The sequence below is a fragment of the Physcomitrium patens genome, chromosome 7 (assembly GCF_059467195.1).
Source record: "Physcomitrium patens ecotype Gransden chromosome 7, ASM5946719v1, whole genome shotgun sequence".
NCBI lineage: Eukaryota > Viridiplantae > Streptophyta > Bryopsida > Funariales > Funariaceae > Physcomitrium > Physcomitrium patens.
The window spans coordinates 3,452,028-3,473,658 of NC_143416.1; the positions used below are offsets into that span (position 1 = coordinate 3,452,028).

General features: G+C 40.8%; 3 protein-coding genes across 4 annotated transcripts; all 3 read left to right on the forward strand.

Annotated features, from left to right (window-relative positions):
* Positions 1 to 234: 234 nt before the first annotated feature.
* LOC112284621 (long chain base biosynthesis protein 1b) lies at positions 235 to 5,030 on the forward strand. The gene is made up of 12 exons (XM_024524600.3): positions 235 to 485; positions 974 to 1,068; positions 1,624 to 1,715; positions 2,082 to 2,175; positions 2,351 to 2,423; positions 2,614 to 2,746; positions 2,973 to 3,150; positions 3,396 to 3,536; positions 3,641 to 3,736; positions 3,975 to 4,116; positions 4,287 to 4,411; positions 4,547 to 5,030. Exons 1-12 carry the CDS (start codon positions 392 to 394, stop codon positions 4,712 to 4,714), a joined length of 1,431 nt encoding a protein of 476 aa, XP_024380368.1. The 5' UTR covers positions 235 to 391; the 3' UTR covers positions 4,715 to 5,030.
* A 520-nt stretch (positions 5,031 to 5,550) lies between these two features.
* On the forward strand, positions 5,551 to 9,586 carry LOC112284622 (UDP-xylose transporter 2). Its single transcript, XM_024524601.3, has 8 exons — positions 5,551 to 5,989; positions 6,204 to 6,469; positions 7,302 to 7,486; positions 7,664 to 7,731; positions 7,899 to 8,031; positions 8,338 to 8,499; positions 8,726 to 8,998; positions 9,197 to 9,586. The coding sequence occupies exons 2-8, from the start codon at positions 6,355 to 6,357 to the stop codon at positions 9,338 to 9,340; spliced, it is 1,080 nt and encodes a 359-aa protein (XP_024380369.1). The 5' UTR covers positions 5,551 to 5,989; positions 6,204 to 6,354; the 3' UTR covers positions 9,341 to 9,586.
* Positions 9,587 to 15,037: 5,451 nt separating this feature from the next.
* On the forward strand, positions 15,038 to 18,863 carry LOC112284218 (protein phosphatase 2C 51). Of its 2 annotated transcripts, none has more exons than XM_024523826.3 (5): positions 15,038 to 16,083; positions 16,512 to 17,134; positions 17,551 to 17,913; positions 18,020 to 18,125; positions 18,265 to 18,863. In XM_024523826.3, the coding sequence occupies exons 1-5, from the start codon at positions 15,699 to 15,701 to the stop codon at positions 18,573 to 18,575; spliced, it is 1,788 nt and encodes a 595-aa protein (XP_024379594.1). In that variant the 5' UTR covers positions 15,038 to 15,698; the 3' UTR covers positions 18,576 to 18,863. The 2 variants fall into 2 exon arrangements, with proteins under 2 accessions (XP_024379594.1, XP_090107850.1); XM_090251724.1 differs by having other exon boundaries at positions 15,038 to 15,855.
* Positions 18,864 to 21,631: the final 2,768 nt, after the last annotated feature.

Sequence of the window (21,631 nt, forward strand, 5' to 3'; positions counted from 1 at the left end):
CACCAGAAATTGGTCCACAGCATGAGCCAAGAGCAAATGGAACCCTAAACCTAAAACATGAAACGCGCGGGTGGAAAAAAGGAGGGAGGGAAGAGAGGGAGGGGAATGCATGGATTGATTGAGGTGCGTGCGTAGGGCCCTACGACGACGACGACGACGACGACGAAGATGCCATGTCGTCAGGAGGAGGAGGAAAAGGGGATGTTGTTATGTTGTTGCTGCTGCTGCTTCGCTTTTGCCACTGGGTCGCTGCCGCACTTGAGGATGATGCTGATGTGACTGTGTGAGCTGGCTTGCCGGGATCGCCATCCATCCCTCTGTTGCTGCAGTTTAGCGAGGAGGTGAGGAGTTTATTGTGGCTGTTGTTGTTGTTGCTGTCTGTGGGGTTTCAATGGCGATGTTGGTGGAGTTCAAGGACACCGTGCTAGGGATGCTGCCGGACGCGCTGGTCACTGATGCGGTCATCTTCGGGGTTCATATCCATGGTGCGTTTCTGTCTGTCTGTCTGTCTGTGCACGTCTTAGCTCGCTCTTCATTCCCTATCCGTCTTCTGGGTGTCGAATCTGTCGCTGCTGGCTATCAGATCTGGCAATCGACGAGGCGTTTCGGGAGCCGTGTGATGCTGTTTTTATGGGTTTCGTGTTTTCGCGCGATTGTGTTTTTATATTTAGTGTGTTTTGCCTGGCTGCATTTTCGAGCTTGGGTTTCTTTGCTGAGCTTCAGATTGAATACTCTCGGGTTTTTTTTTTTTTTTTTTTTTTTTTTTTTTTTGTTTTTTTTTTGAAAGCTTGGAAGGAGGAAGGAGGAAGGATGAGGGAGGATATGTATCGGAGTGGCGTTGATAAAACGCACAACAGCCACCAGGTCTGCGTTAGAAGAGGAAGAATCGAGTCAAGTTTTTTGGTTTTAAGGAAGCATTCTTTTTGATGCAAACGGTCATGAGAAGCAATCGTGTGGATCTTTTTGGTGACAGGGCATCTGCTGCTGGAAACTTTGCTTGTTGTGGTGATTTTTTACCTGCTCTTGCAACAAAGTTATACGCCGGAGAATCGGGCTCTAACTGAGACTGTGAGCTTCTTGAGCCTACCAACTCATTAGAAATGTACTTTCCTTTTACAGCTCTCGGTATCAATTTCCGAGCCTCACATACTTCTCAATCCTAATCTCATGATCCACCACAAATTCATTGGCGAAACTATCAGATTTTACGATTTCATAAGCGAGGGGTAGATTAAAGAGCAGGAGCTTGGCTTTTTCGCTGGGATGCCAATCTAGAGATATATGTGGCATGTTTTCAGCACTTTCATCATCTGTGTTATGAATCCGTTCCACGGGGCATTTGATGCACACGTCCAGTAGAGTTTACTTCGACTTTTCATCTTTTTCGACTGACGATTTTTTTAACATAGCTCCAATATATGGTCGATATTATTAGCAACAAGGCGATTTTTCATTCTCCTGTGACTCCTACTTAATCTCTTGTGCCTAAGCAAGGTGCCAATATTCAGCCTACTTATTTTGTGGAACTTAACTGGATTGGAGGTGGGGTTCTTAAGTTCTGGAAAGAAACTTGAAAGCCCATCAGAAGTTGTTTTAGAGTGATCACTGAAACTGGCTGTGCAGGAAATCGATCAACTATGTGAGGAATGGACCCCTGAACCGCTTCACCCAGTGATTACAGACGACATGGAAATGAAAACTCCTATTCTTGAAAGGTAGGAATATAGACCTGATTAGTAGATACTCTGTCCACGAAAACACTCCTTATGTGCAACTTTCTTGGAGCTTGTAAGGTCCAGGACATTTAATGATTCTTTGTTTTGATGTATTGTTTTACGCCACCTAGCTCAGTATCCCTTGCAGTTTTAAGAAGCTTTGCGTGAATTTGACGTTGAGTCAGCTGTAAACATGTAGCTTTTGGGCGCTTTTGATGGCAATGTGTACAAATGCCCGCAATGAAAACCGCTTATTTAGTGGTTTTTATCAGTTCATATTTTTGACTGATTTGACGGGGGGGGGGGGATGTAGCGCACTTTCTTTTCCTTCTCTTAAACATACAGCACTTTAATTTGATCTTGCAGTGCAGCGGGTCCGCATACTATAATTGACGGCAAGGATGTTATTAACATGTCTACAGCAGATTATCTGGGACTGATTGGCAACCCCAAAGTCAAGGTAGCCCATTACCAGTCACTACGTTGCGATTTATAATTCATCCAAACGTTAATGCTTCTTTTACTTCCTTTCTTGTTTGTCATGAGATAATTTTGTGTGGTAGGCGGTTGTGCTCGGTGAGCTTTTCACCTGAACGGAACAAGTTTATTTGTTTTTGCTGTGTGGGGCTTCACAGGAAGCTTGTAACGCTGCAGTAGAGAAGTATGGTGTCGGAGCCTGTGGTCCCCGTGGGTTCTACGGCACAATGGGTAAGCAGGCTGGTAGCCCATCCTGAGTCTCAAAGTAACTCATTGTTTGACCTTATCAGCACTAGTTGTCTTGCTTTGCTCTATTTTCATAGTTCTGGTAGTGCGATGGAAGCCTGACTCTGTATGTGGTGGACTAGCAATTTTTCTGTGTCCATGCTAAAATGGAACTCACTTTGTCCGATGTTTACAGATGTGCACTTGGACTTCGAGAAGAAAATTGCCGATTTCATGGGCACTCCGGACTCAATTCTCTATTCTTATGGATTGGCTACCACGACAAGTGTGATCCCTGCGTTTTGCAAAGCGGGGGATCTCATTTTAGCGTAAGACTATATTCCGTCAATGAGATTGTTTGGTGATCGAAGCGTGTGTAAATTTTTGTAATTTTGTTGAAGGTTGCCTTCGTAACGAAATCTGTTTTTATTTAGAAGCTACTCGTTCGTCAGGTCTGTCGATTTGTTCAAAGATGTTTTCCAAATAATGCTTTCTTCTTAGAGCTCCAGTTGAAACGAGATGCATCCTGAGTTGATGGTCATGCATGTGTACCAGTGATGATGGAGTGAATTGGAGTTTACAAAATGGTCTATACTTGTCAAGAAGTAAAGTCAAGTATTTTAAGCACAATGACATGAAAGACCTGAAGGCTCGTTTGGAGGAAGTGAGGAAGGAAGACAAACGCAAGAAGCCCCTCAATAGACGTTTCATTATAGTTGAAGCTATCTACCAAGTATGTTGGACCATATTACCTCCTAAGATATGCCTCTGCACATATTTTGCAGAAATTCTTTCTTGGATTCTGCATTTTTTTACAACAGTTCTGACATATCGAGCATGACAATGTGCATAGAAGTTTGTTTGCGGTTTCTCTTCCTCAGATGTTCGATAGTTGATGCTCTGTATTCTTGCCTGAACTATCTCCTGCAGCAACATGCGATTGAACATCGTTTTAAAGATGAAGTTTGTTGTGAACAGAATTCAGGTCAGATGGTACCTCTAGATGAGCTGTGCCGACTTAAAGAGGAATACAAGTTCAGAGTACTAATAGACGAAAGTAACTCCATTGGCGTTCTAGGAAAGACCGGTCGTGGTATATCTGAACATTTTAATATCTCGGTATGACTCTTACTTGACACAAAAAGCATAACTTAAATTGTTAACTTTTTTTGCACTTTTATCGTCAACTGCATTCATGACTGAGCTTTCATTTCATTTCATAGGTGGAGAAGCTGGACATCATCACAGCTGTTATGGGTCATGCTCTGGCATCTGAGGGAGGCATCTGTACAGGCAGTGCAGAGGTTGTCAGTCATCAGGTTTGTGTGACCTTCCATCTGAACTTCCATCAGTTTTCTCGGAGGAAACCTGGAACAGACTTATTTTTCTGGGTTGATTATCCGTTAATTCTTTTCATACTGTATATTTTTTCCAAGCATCAACTTTGTTGGTGGTAGTCACTTAGTGCTAGTAATCACTTCCCCTCCACAGCAGAGCTCCTTATTGGTCAGCTGGATACTGTGTAATGATGCTTTTCATGTGGGGATTAATGCGCAGCGTCTTTCAGGATCAGGGTACTGTTTCTCGGCTGCATTGCCTCCTTTCTTAGCCAGTGCCGGAATTGCAGCCGTGGAAATTTTGGAGAATAATCCTCAATTGCTGTCTCGACTTCACAAAAACATTTCACTCGTACACTCAAGTATGTGTATTTGTGGTTTTATACTGAAACAGTCATGCTATTTGTGCTTTTTACTCAAGATGGTAGAATTATAAAGAGTCGAATAATATTGTGTCGGGACGGTGATGTTACATCACGGCTGGCTCGTGAACTCAATTTTTGATTCTTACACTATCTTGTGGGTTGAGCAGATCTTTCTTCAGTACCTGGAATCAGAATCGGATGCAATAAATTGTCTCCGATAGTGTTCTTGCATTTGGAAGAGTCTGCTTCCTTTGCTGAAGATTCCTCAATCCTGCAGCGAGTTGTCGACCTGGTAAAGCTTTATGTTCAACACCCTGAGAGATGCCTACTTGGTGATAGGGTATTATGAGTATTGGGCTGTACTTTATGATGTTGAGAATGGGGTATGTGACAATTAAGTTCTAACTCCTTGTATGCATGTGGGCAGATGTTGGATGAGGGGATTCTTTTGAGCTTGACGAAGCGCTCTCTTCTGGACAATTGCAAACTACCAGCAGCAATCAAAGTAGTTGTTACTGCAGGGCATTCCGAAGAGGACCTTCTATTAGTCACCTCAAAGTTGAGGAATGTCATGGCTAAAGTCCTCAGGTGCTAAGATGTAAGGCATGTTCTCAGAACTCTAGAGACCCATAGACACAGGTAGTCAACAATCTATCCTCATTGAGATTGTCACCTCAGCATGTACATTGATAAAAGCATGGTAGAAAAATGTATTATGGCACATAACCAAAGAACCCAGGTCCTTCTCAATTTTAATTAGATTCTTTTTTAGGATTGGCTAGGATTCATTGGATCAGATTTCATGGCCTGAGGAGCGAGAGCACGGGAGGCTCCACTGATGGAAACTCGATGGGAACCACTATTGTATTCCTCTTTTTAAAATAGTCCGTGTGTAAGCTAAGGACAAGTAACCTATGTGTACCATGAACTGTTTGCAAGCTTTATGTTCAACATCCTGAGAGATGCCTACTTGGTGGTGGGGTAAGCAACTCCACATGCAAGCAAGCTACTTCTTCAATATGGGTGTTACTATTTAAAGCATTTATCGAAATCAGTGTGGTGAACGATGAGCCTTGACGTCACCAGAAAACTGGAAGAATAAAACCAATCACTCATAGAATACATGGCAAAGATAAGAAACAAACCCGGATTTAATGCAGTCTATGTGTAGTTGTCGGTAATAATCAATCAACATTGCGATGCTTCGACTAATTTCTGAAGCCTTTGACGAAGGGGCTTCCTTCGGAATTATTGACCCCTCATCTCAGGAACCAGCGGCTGTCTGCTGCAAACCAGAGCTTCAGGTTCCTTCCGGCGAGCTCTTTATTTTTTTATTTTTTCATGCATTGTGTTACTCCTCATTCCTCACGTGAGACAGTATCAGGAGTATAAAAACAGGAGGTATTGTTTATATAAAGCATTTTATCAAGTCCACGCCTCCACTCAGACTTCAAAACCTCACGATGGGACTGTCGAAAATAGAAATCTGGAGCGGAGCTGATCGCTTTTAGGGCTGGCAGAAAGCAAGGAGCGAGACTTGAGTGAGCTCATGGCAAGAGCCCGTTAGGATGAGAAGAAGAAGGAGGGGGTCTTTCTCTTCGTTGCATGTCCTGCTTCGCACTCCATCTCCATCTCCCACTCCCTCTCCTCTCCTTCCCATTCAGGACCTCGGGATGGTCAGCATCATCATGTCAGCACTGCGCTCGGCATTCGATGGCCCACAAGATCTCCAGATGCGCCTCCTCTCGCTCTAATCATCAATCCATCGCATTCGGTTGTCTGCTGCAGCGTCACGGTTCTCGCTTGAGTGATTCATGAATGCTCGGTGCATGTGTAGGACCTACACGGTGGAAACCATCTGGTGACCCAGGTGGGTCAGTTTGTGTTTTTCCTCTTCTTTTCCCTCTGCTTCTTCTTCTTCTGTTTCTTCTTCTGTTTGTTCTTCTGCTTCTTCGTTTTCCTCGCCAGGATTTGCGTTGCGACGGTGATGTTGTTGTGTTAGATTCGGATGGCGCAGGGAGATTGTAGTCGGTGGAGTGGTGTCTGAGGTACTGGGTTTTGAGAAAAGTGAACTGTGGGTGCAGAGAGAACGAGGGGAGGGAAAATCTGCGAAAGAGGCCTGGCACGATTTTTTTTAGATGTCGTTCAGGGGAATTTGAGCAAGTTTTGGTAGAAATCGGTGGACGGTGAGAAGAATTTTCGGTTGGAGTTTAGGAATCGAGGCGGAGGAGCACAATGGCGGAGAAAGGAGGCCTCGGAACAATCGGGGCGCTGGGCTTGTCGGTCATTTCCTCGGTGGCCATTGTTATCTGTAACAAGACTCTCATTACCACGCTTGGTTTCTGCTTCGGTACGAGAGTTTTCTTGGAACGTTTGTTTTATTTTTTGTGAGTTTGTTCTCTTTCAGATCTCTGAATTCTTAGAGGTTTGCTGAGCCCTCTTGAATGAAAGCCGACTAGTCCTAGCCTTGTATTGTTGGCTCGGTGGGTGTTCTCCGGGGTGCTATCTGGTAGCTTCACCTCTCAGATTTTCAGGGCGAAAATGTGGGTACTAAAATCTTAAACGTGACAAGCGTGTGACGGCAGCCAATTCGCGAACAGATTTATCGTTACTCGTAGTTGGGTAGTCTAGTGTGCATAGCATTGATAGTAGTGTACACCCGCATCATTCAGCAGGCGAATGTTAATTCGTTTTTCTGCATAGATTTCCTTTTGCTACCTGGGATCTAGACCATCTGAATAGCTGCGATGGAACAACTCACGCTGCTACTTCTCACCATCACATCATCTTGATCTCCTTCGAGGACAAGTTACAGTCCTTTGTTTAGATAATTCTTCCTTTCTGTGAATTCTTTATGAAAAGCCGAACAAACGGCTAGGGTGTGCATTGACGTAATCTTTGATATGTGTAGTTTACGGTAGGGTTGAAGTAGGTCAACAGTATGCGCTGCATTTGGTATCGAAAGTCTACGATTCTCATCACAAGTGGACAAATCTGTACTGTTACGTGACTTGCAATAGTAACCAGATTTGCTAGGCGAAACTTTAGTGAGAGTGGCGACGTTTGAAATTTGATAAGCTGATTTCTATTTTAGCTCTTGTTTTAATTCTTCGTCATCATTGATATAAAAAATGTTCTGCGGAGGGACATTTCTTTTGACCCTTGATTTTTGCTTGGTGTAGCTACCACATTGACAAGCTGGCATCTGGCTGTGACATTCTGCTCACTCCATGTTGCGCGATCGTTGAAACTATTTGAACACAAGCCCTTCGATTTACGGACGCTTTTCGGGTTTGCCGTTCTGAACGGAATTTCTATTGGCCTTCTAAACCTGAGCCTGGGTTTCAACTCTGTTGGTTTTTATCAGGTACTAAATTTTGTCAGCTATACAGAAAGCTGAGCTTGCGTGTTGCGTGATTATAGATCAAGAGACGTTTTGGCTTATTACCATTTGATCCCCCTTCTGTTATAAGGGTTCTAGCTCTGTTGCATGAACAAGAACCGAATCTGAGAGAGTACGAGTAACCAAACAATTTTCTTGCAGATGACCAAACTCGCAATCATTCCATGCACAGTGTTGCTGGAAACAGTGTTCTACAGGAAGCGCTTCAGGTTCGTTATGTTGTCCCAAGATTTGTATGATGTTAACATCTTTAGGATATGACCTTCGTGATCGTTAGGCCGACAGTCAATGTGATTGCAGTGAACTTCGTAAAGCGTACGCGTTGGTTTGTTTTGATTGAGATAGGACTAAGATATTGACTGTGTTATGATGGCAGTCAGAGGGTTCAGTTTTCAATCGCATTGTTACTCTTTGGTGTGGGAGTTGCGACCGTCACAGACTTGCAGCTTAATTTCCTTGGTTCCGTAATCTCTTGCTTGGCTATTGTGACTACATGTGTAGCACAGATTGTATCCTTTCACCGCATGACTGTCGATGTGTATTTTCGCGAAAGCCGAGTATGTTAGCTGATTGAAAAATGAATGTGATGAACCAAATTACAGGATGTGCAGTGCCTTACTAGGAAGCAAAATTGCTTTTGGATATTCCTGGTTATTCTGCAGTGGTCCTATTTGCGAAGTGATTTTTTTATTAACTTGAGTCAGTCTCAGTAATTTAGCAGTCGCACACGTTAAGCATTTAGAATCGCTTACGATACCTTTGATATTATCTTGCAATTTATCGAAAAGTTGAGTTCCTGAGCTTTGGGATGTTAGATGACCAACACCATCCAGAAAAGGTTCAAAGTTTCATCTACACAGCTTCTATACCAATCTGCGCCGTATCAAGCTGCTACACTTTTCGTGTCGGGGCCCTTCCTGGATGCTGCCTTGACCAACAGGAACGTATTCAGTTTCGACTACAACTCATTCGTTTTGGTAAGTGCATATTATCAGCCGCCTCGAACATTAACGTCAACCGAGTGAAAAGCTGTTTTTGCATTCTTGTACGATGAGAGCTGCAGAACGCATGTAATATGACGAATGGTCGCTATAGGGTTATATTAAGAGTAACGGATCGTGACACCATTTGGGTTTTTCTGCTTTTGATGAGCTTATTATCCTTGTCTCTTGTCTTCTCATTGTGGCTTTTGTTGGGTGCCAGTTCTTCATCGTGCTTTCGTGTCTCATATCTGTATCAGTTAACTTCAGCACGTTTCTAGTTATTGGGAAGACATCAGCGGTGACTTATCAAGTGCTTGGACATCTGAAGACGTGTCTCGTTTTGGCCTTCGGATACATTTTGCTGAAGAATCCCTTCAGCTGGCGCAACATCTGTGGAATATTGATAGCAGTGATTGGAATGGGATTGTATTCGTATGCATGCGTGTTGGAAAGCCAGCAGAAAGCCGAAGAGCTACCCGTCTCATCATCTCAGGTATCAATCTTTCTCCAGATGTTGAATGCTACCAACCAAAGATCTATGGAAATATGTTGCATATTGTGTAGCTGTTGATTGTGTTATCGTATCACTTGGAAGCAATATTTTGCATTTACCGAGCACGTTTTTTTTGTAATCGGTTGGTAAGCGTATTTTCTTAAAGCTACTTGAATTAATTAGTGGATTGTTGCTCAGGTTTTAAAAGAGGATGTGCTATCTGTGTCTTTGGACACTGATGAGGTCTCCGAGTCCGATCCGCTTCTTGAGGATGGTAGCATCAAAGTTGGGTCACCATGGGGCAGCAACAAAACCGGTTTCGGAAAAGATTTGCGAGCATAATTCATTAGCTCAACTTTGCAGCAGTATACTTTGCAGCAGTATATGAGATTGATTACACTTTCCTCATAGGCAGTACAGGGAGTAAGGAATAGGACTCCAGTTACAATTGGACAGCTGCACAGTAAGCATCTACATAAACCATCTGTTAAACCTTATTATTGCACATCGTTGTTAGATCAGAATGAGCATTCCCCTTCAATTGTTCCGGAAACAGCCCTCAACTGTTGAGAATTTGGTTGCTTTCAATCCTGCTTTTCTTGCTGCCGTTAGCGCTTTTTTGTGTACTATCTTACAGTTCATTGGGATGTCTACATGGATGCAATATTCGTCTCACTTGCTTGAGCAGGCGGGGTGGAAAATGTTCACACGAAAACTGAGGCCTTCTAGACTTGGTGTATAATCTGATTTGCTGACTGTTAAAAGTGCTGCGTTAACTAAAACTGATTGCTGAAGGATTCTTCCAATCACATACACAGCGGCAGAGGTACATGGTTGGAAGTTGATGATCGAACTGGAGGTCATATACAAACGATAAACAACTCAAGACAAATGTTGATTAGTCCTTTCCGGAAAACTGAATATCACCCCAAATTTGCTGAGATGGAGGCTGGTATAAGCGTTGTTTCCAACCCACCCCTTAGAGGCAACCCTCATACTCCAAAAAAAAACAACGAGATAAAACTTGCACCTGCAAGCGAACTACTGGGAATAAAAATCTGGGTTGATAGCATTTAACAGACTGACTACTATTACTCCGCTTAGTGATAACACGAGTGCACAGAACATCAGAGAGGCAAAGTGGCAGGAATATCAAAGTAGAATCAAAATCTAGCTTCCGAAGCATTGCACAATCGATGGGAAGCACAACTGCTATAAGATAAGAACACGGCATCATAGGCATGGAATGTTAACATACACTCAACACAAGACACTGGTTCAGAATGGACTAGAGCGAAGAAGGGATCTATACACACACACGACGGAGACCCAACGTCAGGTGTCCGCTCACCATTCAACACACACACAATTATATATATATATATGCAAGGTCACACACAAAACACTTGCACAGTTCTTCTTAGCCTCCTGTCAACACCAATCCGCAGCTACAAGTAGTACCAAAGTTCCTCCTCATCACAACCGGCCAGGCAAGTGAATCTCATCTAGAAACTCATCTCATCACAGCGCAGAAACATCGAGGCTGCCCGCAGTGAGGAATGGAAAGCGGCGAGGAGTAGGATGAGAAGAAACAAGACACGCGAAAACGTGACCCCGAGAGGGGAAGGGAAGGGAAGCGACATCTTCATCATCCTCATCATCATCATCCCGGTGATGGAAAAAACAGAAAGGAGTGAACGGGAGAGGGAGGGGCAAGCAAGCAAGTGCCGCATCTCGATGCATGCAGGTACTCCCTGTCCTCGTGTCACCTCGACGCGACGTTGTTGCTTCGAGCAGCACCTCGACGGCGACGGCGATATACGGCGAGAGGAAATACAAACGCAATGCTGGCACTACCAGAGCCCCTTCCCTTCCCTTGTCTCACCTCATCCTCCTCCTCGCGGAAATAGGTGGTCACGGTGAGGGGCTATCACCGAGTGGCTTGTGGTAACACCCTTACCCGTGGGGGGGGGGGACATGGGGTTGTGAAATAACTGGGCTTTTGGAATTTGGCTTTGCTTTTCTAGTAGTAGTAGTATTATTATATCTGTTTTCTCTGTTTACTGTAAGTAGATGTGTGTCCTGAATACCTAATCACATACAATTATAGGGGAGTATACACATATAAAATTTGAAAATGGTATTTGGGTTAGATCAAACGAACCTAAAGAAAAAGAAAGAAAACAATCAAACAAACAAAAGGATACATTTTGAAAAACTGATCTTTTTCAGCTCAAATATTCAAGTTAGCATTACTTGAATGAGTCCAATTTTTATTCTGGATGATATCCCAATAGATGAGTCTCGATAAAACCCAGTCTTGAATAATACTTTGAAGTGAAATGTTGCTTGAAAAACACCTCATGATTTCAATAAAAAATCAATATGTATATACTTACACACAGAGATATGTACACATATAAATTTATATATCACAGTACTCTTTAACTATCCAAATTTAAAGTATAAGTAGTACACAAAATATTCAACATTTTAGTGAAGAAAAATGTGAATTGTTTGCAATTGAGTACAGCAAATTTAGTAAAGGGATCATACTAAATCACTTACAATTTTATTTAGTATTGATAAAAACGCCAACATTCCAAATTCTCATGCTTGTGTACTATTTTACATTCAAAACATATATATATATATATATATATACATAATCCAAAGTGTAATATTTTAACATATTCTAACCATTGTTCAAACATGTGCATACTCAAGAATTTTGGAAAATTGAAAAAAAAACACAAAAACAAAACAAAACAAAATGAATACCACTACTTTTGCATATAAGTAATACTTTCTATTCAAAATATAACATCAACTCAACTATTCTTCTATTTTCCTACATCTTCTTAGAAACAAACTATTCATATTATGTTTTTATTTAAAACACCAAAATTAATTTTTCTCGTAACTGTTAACTTTGTCATTTAAAGAACAATGTTGGTTAGTATTTTCACCTGACTACAAACAAAACTAAATAAAATTCAAAATTATTTGTAAAATAATTATTCTAACTTGTCTTCTACATCATGTTGAAGAGTCAAAAATAATTATCATTTTGGACTTTATTGAAATTAAAGCAATACTGATAATCATGTTTATCATGTATTTGATGAATATGTTTGTGTTTCATGATATGAAAGTGCAACTTGTATAATACATGATTGTGGGATCTTAAATTGATCATATAAATCTTTTAAATATTTAAATTAAGAGTCCAAACATTAGTTCCTACAACATGTTAACATGAAAATGCTCAAGAGTATTACTTTTTACACGATTTTCAAGAATCTTTTTGATTATGTGCATAAACACTTTAAACAAAATAAAATGACATTGTTTAAATAGTTGTATGTGAGAATATTTATACACATACACATACACAAATATACATCTTGAATCCATTTCTGATTTTTGTTTTAACTCTATATTTTAAACTTTAAAACAACTACATTATTACTAGCATTCACGTTGATTTCAGTTTAACATTCTATTATTAGCACATATAAAATAGGATAGACATGTATCAACAATGGAATAAGTTGGTAAGTTCCATGGATTTGGACAATCCTGTCTGCAGTAAAGTTTTCAAAAAATCACATTTTGAATTATTTAACACCAGGTAATGTATGCAGTCCATTTAATTGATGTGATTTGTGTGTGTAGTTATATATATAATCATGCAAAAACACAAGTTATATAAATAGTAACACCGGATGTCAAAATTAATCTATTCAGTGATTACACGATGCATGCAACGCTGAGGATGAATTTGCACGCCTAATCTCTTGTTGCTCATCAACACATACATTTATATATTCTTAAATAAATGAAGAAAGTGTCATTTTATATTTGGCATGGAATAAAATTAAAAATTGTTGGGGAAGTGAGGCAACGACGCGTGCACCAGGCTCATTGGTTGGCCCAGGTTTCATATGAACGCTGGAAAGGGACCCTTCGAGGCCACTCCACCTCAACCAACACTTATGCACACACAGTCTGGTCACAATCCCGGGCCGGGCCGGGTCGAGTGAGGTGGAAGGATCCGGAAGGAGGAGGAGGCCCGGTCGGGGGGAAGGGGGGGGGAGGCGAAGAATGTGTCGACACGAGGCAAACGATCTTTCAGCCAGAATAGGGGTGGGGGGAGCCTGGGAACCCGTGGGGGGGTGCCAAGTGGCGGGCATCGCCGTGGAGGACTGGGAATATCTTTTGTCCCATTGGCTCGGGTTTGCTGATTCCGCACCGTATTCGTCCCGCCTTCTCAGCCTATCACCTCCTGCCAGCGACCCCACCCCGCCGCGCCCGACACGTGGTTCCTTTCCACACGCCTAACTGAGAGTGCTGCGACGCGTGGATCCCCCGTCCCCCCCGATGCCAACGAACACCCTCTTCTCTCTCTCTCTCGCTTGCTTGCTTGCTGCCAGTCCCCATCACCCTGCCCGTTCTGCCCGCGGCCAGCTCCTTACCTGGGTTTGTTTTCTTTCCTCCAAGGCAGTGAGCACATGGTTGCTGCCCTCTCTCCCGCCACAGTATTTTCCTATAGCCTCTTTGTGCCTCCACGCCTTTTGCGTGGATTGGTGGATTATTGCTATCTCTGGGAATTTTGAACCCTTGGCATGGCATGGCATGGCATTTTTCTTTTTATGGGTATTGTTTTGATTTTTTTGTTTTAATTGTTCGGATTCTGGGGCTTTGACCATTAATAATCCTCTGCACTAATATGGTATGAACACTGTTGTTTTGATTCTGTTGGTGTAACAAACAAGGCTGACGTGTGCTCTTTATTCTAGTGAGGAAAGGGCATGAAGGCTGGAATAAAAGAATGCTCACTGTGTTTTTTTATTTTTGTTTTGTCCTTGTGGTCTCCTGATCTGTACATGTGTTTTGTGACGCAATCATTTTAATGAGATTATTCATGGTAGATTCTTTAAGTGGGGATACTGGAGTTTTATCAAAGGAACAATGTTTTTACCATGCAGAAAGTAAAATCCAAGCCATGTTCATTCGTATTCCAGCATTTAAAATGAGCGAGGAATCAAATGCATTTGGCTTGCATAGAAAACATTTATTTTCTTTTATTTATTTGTTATTATTTTTTTACAGAATGTATTATGGAATGCCTTCCAAGGCCCAATTTACACCATCCTAGTACCCAGACTCTTCTTGAAAACCATCATTCTATAGTAATAAATAATAATAAAAAATCATACGCACGGAGAGAGAGAGAGAGAGGGAGAGAGAGAGAGCGAGAGAAATAAATATATGCGTTCCAAGGTCAACAACAAGGTCCGTAGCACAGCCAAGGAAGCACTTACCCAGTCAAACATAAAGAAAAACGCAGAGAAGAAGGATGTAACAACATCTGGACAACTAAGAGAACCAGAAAGAAAGAGAGTCCGATCTATATACACATATAAATATAAATATAGAGGTCGACCGAGAATTATTGGCATTTACATCTATTTCCGTCAGCTCTGTTCGTTTCTTCGTCCACCTATTCGTTCGTTCGTCGGGCGGTAGGCGCAGAGGGAGGGGGGCGAAGGGGCCGGGCCGGGCCGGGCCGGGTGAGGGGGGAGGGGGCACCCAGCCTGGCTGGCGAGCGGGGGGAGAGCCAGCCCTGATTCCCGTCGTCTCGTCGCCCGCCAGGCGTCGTCGAGGCTGCCTCCCTTTTGTTTGATGAGAGAGAGTGTGAGAGGCCCTGCTCCCCGTTGGTGCTCTCCTCTCCGCTACTCCTCCTCTTCAGCCTCTTGTGCCTCTGTCTCTGTGCTCCTTCCTCCGCTTGCCATGCTTGCCTGTGCACAATCTGCGTGTGTACGCGCGTGTTTATATATTTTTACACATTAAGTTTCTTTATATTTCCTGGTGTTTATTTTTGTGCGTTTTATTATACTTTACTCTATTTGTGTTTGTTTGTTTTATATATTATTTTTTCGGTGATCTTTTTTCATTACCCCTTCTCTCCGACGAAGACGACGACGACATCATCAACAAACCATTGCACCAACTCCTGTCCTATCATTCTGCACTTCTACCCCGCCCGCCTTCTCTGCCATCTCTCCTCTCCCCCTAGTCTCCTTCTACCCGGTCTGCTTGCGCCACTCCGTGTTGTCCTAAAGGAGATTTGCCTCGCGTCTGACCTTTGCCATCGTCTTGTGCGTTGCCTCGCACAAAGAGTGCGAACGCTGTGGCTTGGGGAATAGTAGTAATAGTTGTAGTAGAATTAGTAGTAGTTGTAGTAGTAGTGTACACAAGCTTAGAGCAGTTGATTTATTCTTATTTATATTTTGGTTTGTCCTCCGGTTGTTTGACCTGCGTTTGCGGCGGCCGTGAGTGATACCGCTGTGAATGTGTTGGTGCGTTGTGTGTCGGCTGTGTTTGTCTGCGTGGGTGCGTGTGCGGCTGGAAGGGTCTGCTGTTGATGTAAAAGAGATCAGTCGAAGTTTGCGTCAGTAGCGAGGCCTGAGTAGGCGTGCTTTCAGTTTGGGAGCGAGTGGCCTGGGGTTTCTTCAAGTGCAAGCGCGCGTTGGAGTGCTGTTGTTGGAGTGGGCAGGGTTTTCTGGCGAGTAGGAGCGAGCAAGCTAGCAAGCGCGCATGCAGGTGTGCAGTTGGCCGGGGATTGAATCATGGTGGAAGGAAGTGCGGAAATCCTGGGGTGGAGGCCGGTCGGGCTTTAATTTGTGGGCAGGTTATGGCCACAGCTAAAACTTGTAGAAGTGCGCACGGAGGATTGATGGAGGAGTCGTCAGGCTGCGAGAATGGAGCGGTATCGTCGAGGCGTCGCAGGATGGAAATTCGGGGATTCAAGATGATGACGAACTCGAGTTCCTTTGTTGAGCAGCCCGTAAGTAAGCGCTTACGCCCTGTTTCTGGCATTTTTGACGTGCCACCTGGAGATGAAGACGGAAGCCATGCTTTGTGTGTGACAAACCGGGACAATGCGCTGTGTGGTTCTACTTGTAGTGTAGAGTGGGGACAGGAGAATAGCGCAAACAGGCTGTCAGTTTGTGAAGTGATTCGAGAGCCGGAGCAGGCTGCGACTTCACTCTCTGCAGCATGGGAGAGACCGTCCGGAGGTCAGTCTCGCTATTCTCGTCAAAGCTGATCTTCCAGCTGTGTTGGTCTTCGACCAGTTGCAGCCTCTGGGCTCTAGTCTGTCCCTCCTATAGGGCAGTCTCTTGCTTAAATGGTGTCTGCGAGCAGAAACCATACGATCCCCGTGCTTAGAGACCGGATACAGGGTTGTATTCTGGAGATTCGGTCTCATGATATGTAACCTCCTGAGGTGTCTGAGAGACGCTGCTCTAGGTTCTTGTCCGTGATATGTGAATAGCTTTTGTACTATATAGTGCCTTCCGAGTATGTGCGGTAGCTTCCTAGTCTCCAGAAGTGTGTATATTGGTGAAGTAGTAGGTTGCTAGTTGGTCTTTCACAATATGTATACTATCGTATACTATTTGTTTAATTATTTTTCGAGTTCCTGATGTCTGATTTTGCTATGCAGGTGACTGTAGACTTGGCAATGAAGATGGATGTGCAATCAACGCAAGTGAGACTGTAGGGAGTAGCAATAGTGATCGGATGAGCAGTGGCGGAAGCAGTAACAGTGGCCTTCCCGTCGAGGAGTCTGATGTGAGTTCCACGCTGACTTTTGCCGAAGGGTCTCTGAGCCCATCTGGAAACATGAATAACGCTGTGCAAGGACCCTTTCAGGCTCTCGCATACGAACCAGACAATTCGGGAACTGCAGATATGGCTGTTTCTACTGCCTCCGACATTTTGACTCTGGGAAGTGTCGATAACAATCAAACATTAGATATGCCTGGCGTTTTATTTCAGCATCCCTCTCCATTGCAAGCAACTGGAGCGAATGATGTTCCAGATTTCAGTGCTGTGGTGCCTAGTGACGCTGGAGGACCTAGAGCGCCTTGTTTCTCTGGTAATGACTGTCCGCCCCATGGTATGGTGAGCTTGTGCGGACGGAGACGAGAAATGGAGGATGCAGTTGTAGCGAAATCATGTTTCATGAAGTTGCCCTGTAACAAAGTAGGGGGCTGCAATGCTGGGGGACTGGAAGAAGCTCCTTTACATTATTTTGGAGTATACGATGGGCATGGTGGATCGCAGGTTAGTGTTCGTGTGTTCACACTCTTATAATAATAGTTTCTTTGGAATTTGATAATCAGTGTTTTTTTGTTGCATGTGCTCACACATGTGTACTAAAAGTCTGGATGCGGCAGTTAGGACTAACATCGAAGATGAACAAGTAGTTCATGTGTGTTAAATGTCCACTATATTCAAGTCTATTCTATATATTTCGTCTTGGGTATCAAGTAGCTTTGTAAGTTGGCTTAATTTCAAATCTTGCAGGAGATTAGGAGTAGTAGGGCATAATGGATGTATTATGGGAGAGGAAAGGGATTGTTGCTCACTGTAGTGTATCCTCTTACCCTGGTGCCTGGGCATAGGTGCAGTTATTTTCATATGTTTCTTTTGTCTTTGGTTCGTGACATGCTGTGTTCAATATGATTGGTTTAAACCAGGCAGCGAATTTTTGTGCGGAACGCTTGCATCAGGCTTTAGCAGAGGAAGTTGAGTCCGCTTTTGCGCAGAGTGGAAACGTAGACCAGAACGCATCTAATTGGGAAGTGCAATGGCAAGCAGCCATGACACAATGCTTCAAGAGGATGGATGCTGAAGTGGGGGGTTTCTGTCTGGAGGAATGTGAGTGTTCAATCAGTGGCAACCCCAGACATAGTCCTGAACCTATTGCTCCTGAGACAGTTGGGACAACTGCCATTGTAGCAGTTGTGGGTGCATGTCAAATCATAGTTGGGAACTGTGGAGATTCTCGAGCCGTCCTTTCTCGTGGTGGAATCGCCATCCCTCTTTCTGTGGATCATAAGGTGTGCCTCTATTCAGTAAAGTTTTTGAGTTTTGTCGTGGGGATTTGATGATCAGGATTGTGTGAGCATCGAAGTTATAACTGACGCAAGGTTATTAAATTTGCAGCCAGAGCGAGAAGACGAGATGGCACGCGTAGAGGCTGCAGGTGGTCGTGTTATTTATTGGAATGGTTATCGGGTGCTTGGTGTGCTGGCGATGTCAAGGGCATTAGGTAAGCTTGTTTTTTGATGATTTGTGACAGTTATCTGCCATTCAAATTGTTGTTTCTCTTTCTACCAAATTGAAATTGTAGTTTGAAAATATGCGTGTATTTTATTTATTTAAAATATGAGCATTTCTTGTTTCTTTAGGTGATCGATATCTTAAGCCATATGTCATTCCGGAGCCTGAAGTTCAGTGCATCAAACGTGCCGAAGACGACGAATGTCTAATTTTAGCTAGTGATGGACTCTGGGATGTAATGTCAAATGAGGCGGTCTGCGATATTGCACGCCGTGCTTTGAGTTGTAGGCGAAACGTTCAGCCACCTGTCGATGGTCAAGAGGAGGAAACACCGGCTGCACAAGCTGCAGCGCTGCTTGTGAAATTAGCCCTATCTAAAGGTAGCACTGACAATATTAGTGTTGTGGTGGTGGACTTAAAAGTTCCCAGGGATAGATAGCATCCGGCTACATGCGCAGCATTGAGACCCTAGGTGATACGTGTATGGTGCAAGTTTGATTACTGTGCCTTATCACGACGTAAAAGCATTTGATCAATATATTTAGCTATTTTTTCTCAGAATAGTGAGAGAAAGAGCTGGCAAGTGACGATGATATGAAAGGAAATTGAAGATAAGCAGAAGGGTTTATTTATTGACTTAAAAAATCTGTGCTTCGAGCCAAGCTGCATTCAGTTTGAGCATAACATTGTTTCATGTTCAACGAAATGGAAACTCATTTGTGCTGCTTATGTGGATTCTGATGCTGGGATATTTCACGTATGTCCTTCCAACTTTTGCCGCGCGTCCTTGTGAATGAAACAAGAAGGCTTGAGATGATTTGATATTTCCATTTTTAAAATCATAGTTTAAAGACTGGCGGAAATGTATATTGCATTGTATTTGACATGATGAAGTACATACAAAAAAGACTGTTGGTATTATAATATTAATTGACAGCTCATACTCATTCCTGTTGACCAATAGCCCACGTGTTCGTAATAATTTGTAAGGTTGTCTAGTGTCCTAGTATAGTAACTATTTTCATGCCAATTAAGCCTTGGTTGATTAGGTTGGTTATTTCTAAAACCCCATCTTACCAAATCATGGATGTGTATCCTGACTATATAAAATTGAAGCTTTTTATCAGTAATCATCGGTGTCCAAAAATCTGCTCGGTAGGAAAACTGTTTCTAAGATTTTCTCACTGATAGGATTTATTACCATATGGATATAGTTAAAAGACGAAGAGTTGATATTGGTAGATACAACCAAATGGTTATAATGCCAGATTTTGTCAGCACTTTACATTAAAAGTCCCAAAAACTTTTAATAGTTTGACGGTAGAAATGAAATTGGTAATTACTTGATCTAAACTGTGAGGGAAGCAAACTTTGAACATTCTATGACTCGGAGTTTGCACCAACAAACATAAAAGATTGCTCTAAAAGCTTCTCCTCACATAAATTAAATATAATGAAATAGAAATAGAATTTTTTCCAAATCCAGTCCACTTTTATAAAATAAACGTTTTAAGTAAACAACATGTGCACAATATTTTTTTGCTAACTTTACACAAATGAAAAGATTACATAGCACACATTATAAATTGAGCATCATAAGTGTTTAGGAAAAGAGAAAGTTCAAATAATATATAATTTGTCAATATAAAAATATAAAAATATATATGTTTAAATATCTAAAACAAAAACAATCTTAAATACTTTTAAAATTTAACACATAAAACTTGTATATATGATCATTTATTATTATATGTAGATACAAAATAAATAAATAAATAAATCCAGATTTATAATGTGCATACAATATCAAATAAATATTTAAGATTTTCAAATATAAATCTTTGTCTCTAAAATAATTCTAACTACAAAATAAGACAATTTTAACCAATGTTTTTTTGTTAGAAGTTTTTTTATTTATAGAATACATGTTTACAAATTCAGATCAGAAACTATATATGTATATATATATATATCTATAATTATATTACATATTAGATTAAAAATATATTTTAGATAGTTTATCCATTGTAAAAATTGTTTATACTTCAAGTTCTTAAAGAATAAAATAAAATATACTATTCAATAAAATAAATTTATTGCTTTTGTAAAACCAATCATTTACATTATAAATTATAAGTATATATATATATATATATACACACACACATATATTTTAAAGATTATTGTAATTATTTTGTTGAAATATTTTTGTAATTGATATTTAATTATATATTTTCATTAATATACTAGTGGAAAGATATGCCTTTAAGAACCAAAATGTGGTTCCTCATCCATAATAGAACAATATTATGACCACTATACAAAATCTACCACCTAATCCTAATACTCTTAAAAATATGAATGAAGCACTTTATGGTATTGTGCTCCAAGTTTGGTGCCTCCAATCTTTGGCATTGCTATCCATCCATTCCCTTATTCATCCATATTCAGACAATGAAAGGCATCTTCATGTCTTTGTCGTATACCTAAATTGTTTTACTATATAGATGTGTGAATGGATATATATATATATATATATATAGTATTGAATATGTTTAGTTATTTTTTATATTCATAAGTTTTGATAAAATTTATTCCTACAACAATATTTATATCTCAAGAAGTTTGTTTATATCTATTTTTTATTTAAGATTTTAAGTAGATAAAAAGTAAATGTAAATTTTTATATATAAAGAATATATGATTATTAATATGAAAATAGAAATAAAATTATAAATATTATATGCATATGTATATATATATATATCAAAATTTAATCTAATTAAAATGTAAGTAAATTCTATTGATAAATTTAAATTAATTAAATAATAAATTGACAAATTACATAAATATAATAATTTTAGTCACGATGGATGTTAAAATGATATAATAAAAATGAAAATATTATATTGAAGTCATATATCTTTCTATAACTAAAATATAGTCAACATATATATAGGATATTGCTAATGCCACCACAATTCCATAAAAAGTTTAGTCAAGTTTTAGTAGAATCCCAACCATTTTTTCATGGTATAATATATATATATATATACACACATACATAGATAATATTTTTTATTGGATATAAATAACTAAAGAAATATATTGAATGAGTGATGGGTTGGTTCAAAAATTGAACCAAAAATTAGAAACTTTTTTTAGTATCAGTTATAACCACGCTATATTATATAACTGATCAACTGATCAAAAAATTAAATTATATATATACACACACCAACTATATCTTTTATTGGTTTGTAAAATCAATGTTAATTCAATATTTTATCAGTTATATCCACATGATACTAAAATTTTTAGTATCAGTTATAACCACGCTATAGTATTTTATCAGTTATAACCACGCTTTAGTATTTTATCAGTTATAACCATGCTATAGTATTTTATCAGTTATAACCATGCTATAGTATTTTATCAGTTATAACCACGCTATTGACTTTCTTTGCAACAACACCTTGACAAACATGCTTTTGC

What these genes read in the sequence shown, in the direction of transcription:
- LOC112284621 (XM_024524600.3), top strand. Translation starts at nt 392, where the DNA reads ATGGCGATGTTGGTGGAGTTCAAGGACACCGTGCTAGGGATGCTGCCG. An exon ending in GCGGGGGATCTCATTTTAGC is followed by an intron (nt 2,747 to 2,972) that starts GTAAGACTATAT and finishes CATGTGTACCAG; the next exon opens with TGATGATGGAGTGAATTGGA. An exon ending in CAGAGGTTGTCAGTCATCAG is followed by an intron (nt 3,737 to 3,974) that starts GTTTGTGTGACC and finishes ATTAATGCGCAG; the next exon opens with CGTCTTTCAGGATCAGGGTA.
- LOC112284622 (XM_024524601.3), top strand. Translation starts at nt 6,355, where the DNA reads ATGGCGGAGAAAGGAGGCCTCGGAACAATCGGGGCGCTGGGCTTGTCG. An exon ending in CACGCTTGGTTTCTGCTTCG is followed by an intron (nt 6,470 to 7,301) that starts GTACGAGAGTTT and finishes TGCTTGGTGTAG; the next exon opens with CTACCACATTGACAAGCTGG. An exon ending in CTACATGTGTAGCACAGATT is followed by an intron (nt 8,032 to 8,337) that starts GTATCCTTTCAC and finishes TTGGGATGTTAG; the next exon opens with ATGACCAACACCATCCAGAA.
- LOC112284218 (XM_024523826.3), top strand. Translation starts at nt 15,699, where the DNA reads ATGGCCACAGCTAAAACTTGTAGAAGTGCGCACGGAGGATTGATGGAG. An exon ending in CTCTTTCTGTGGATCATAAG is followed by an intron (nt 17,914 to 18,019) that starts GTGTGCCTCTAT and finishes TTAAATTTGCAG; the next exon opens with CCAGAGCGAGAAGACGAGAT. An exon ending in GGCGATGTCAAGGGCATTAG is followed by an intron (nt 18,126 to 18,264) that starts GTAAGCTTGTTT and finishes TTGTTTCTTTAG; the next exon opens with GTGATCGATATCTTAAGCCA.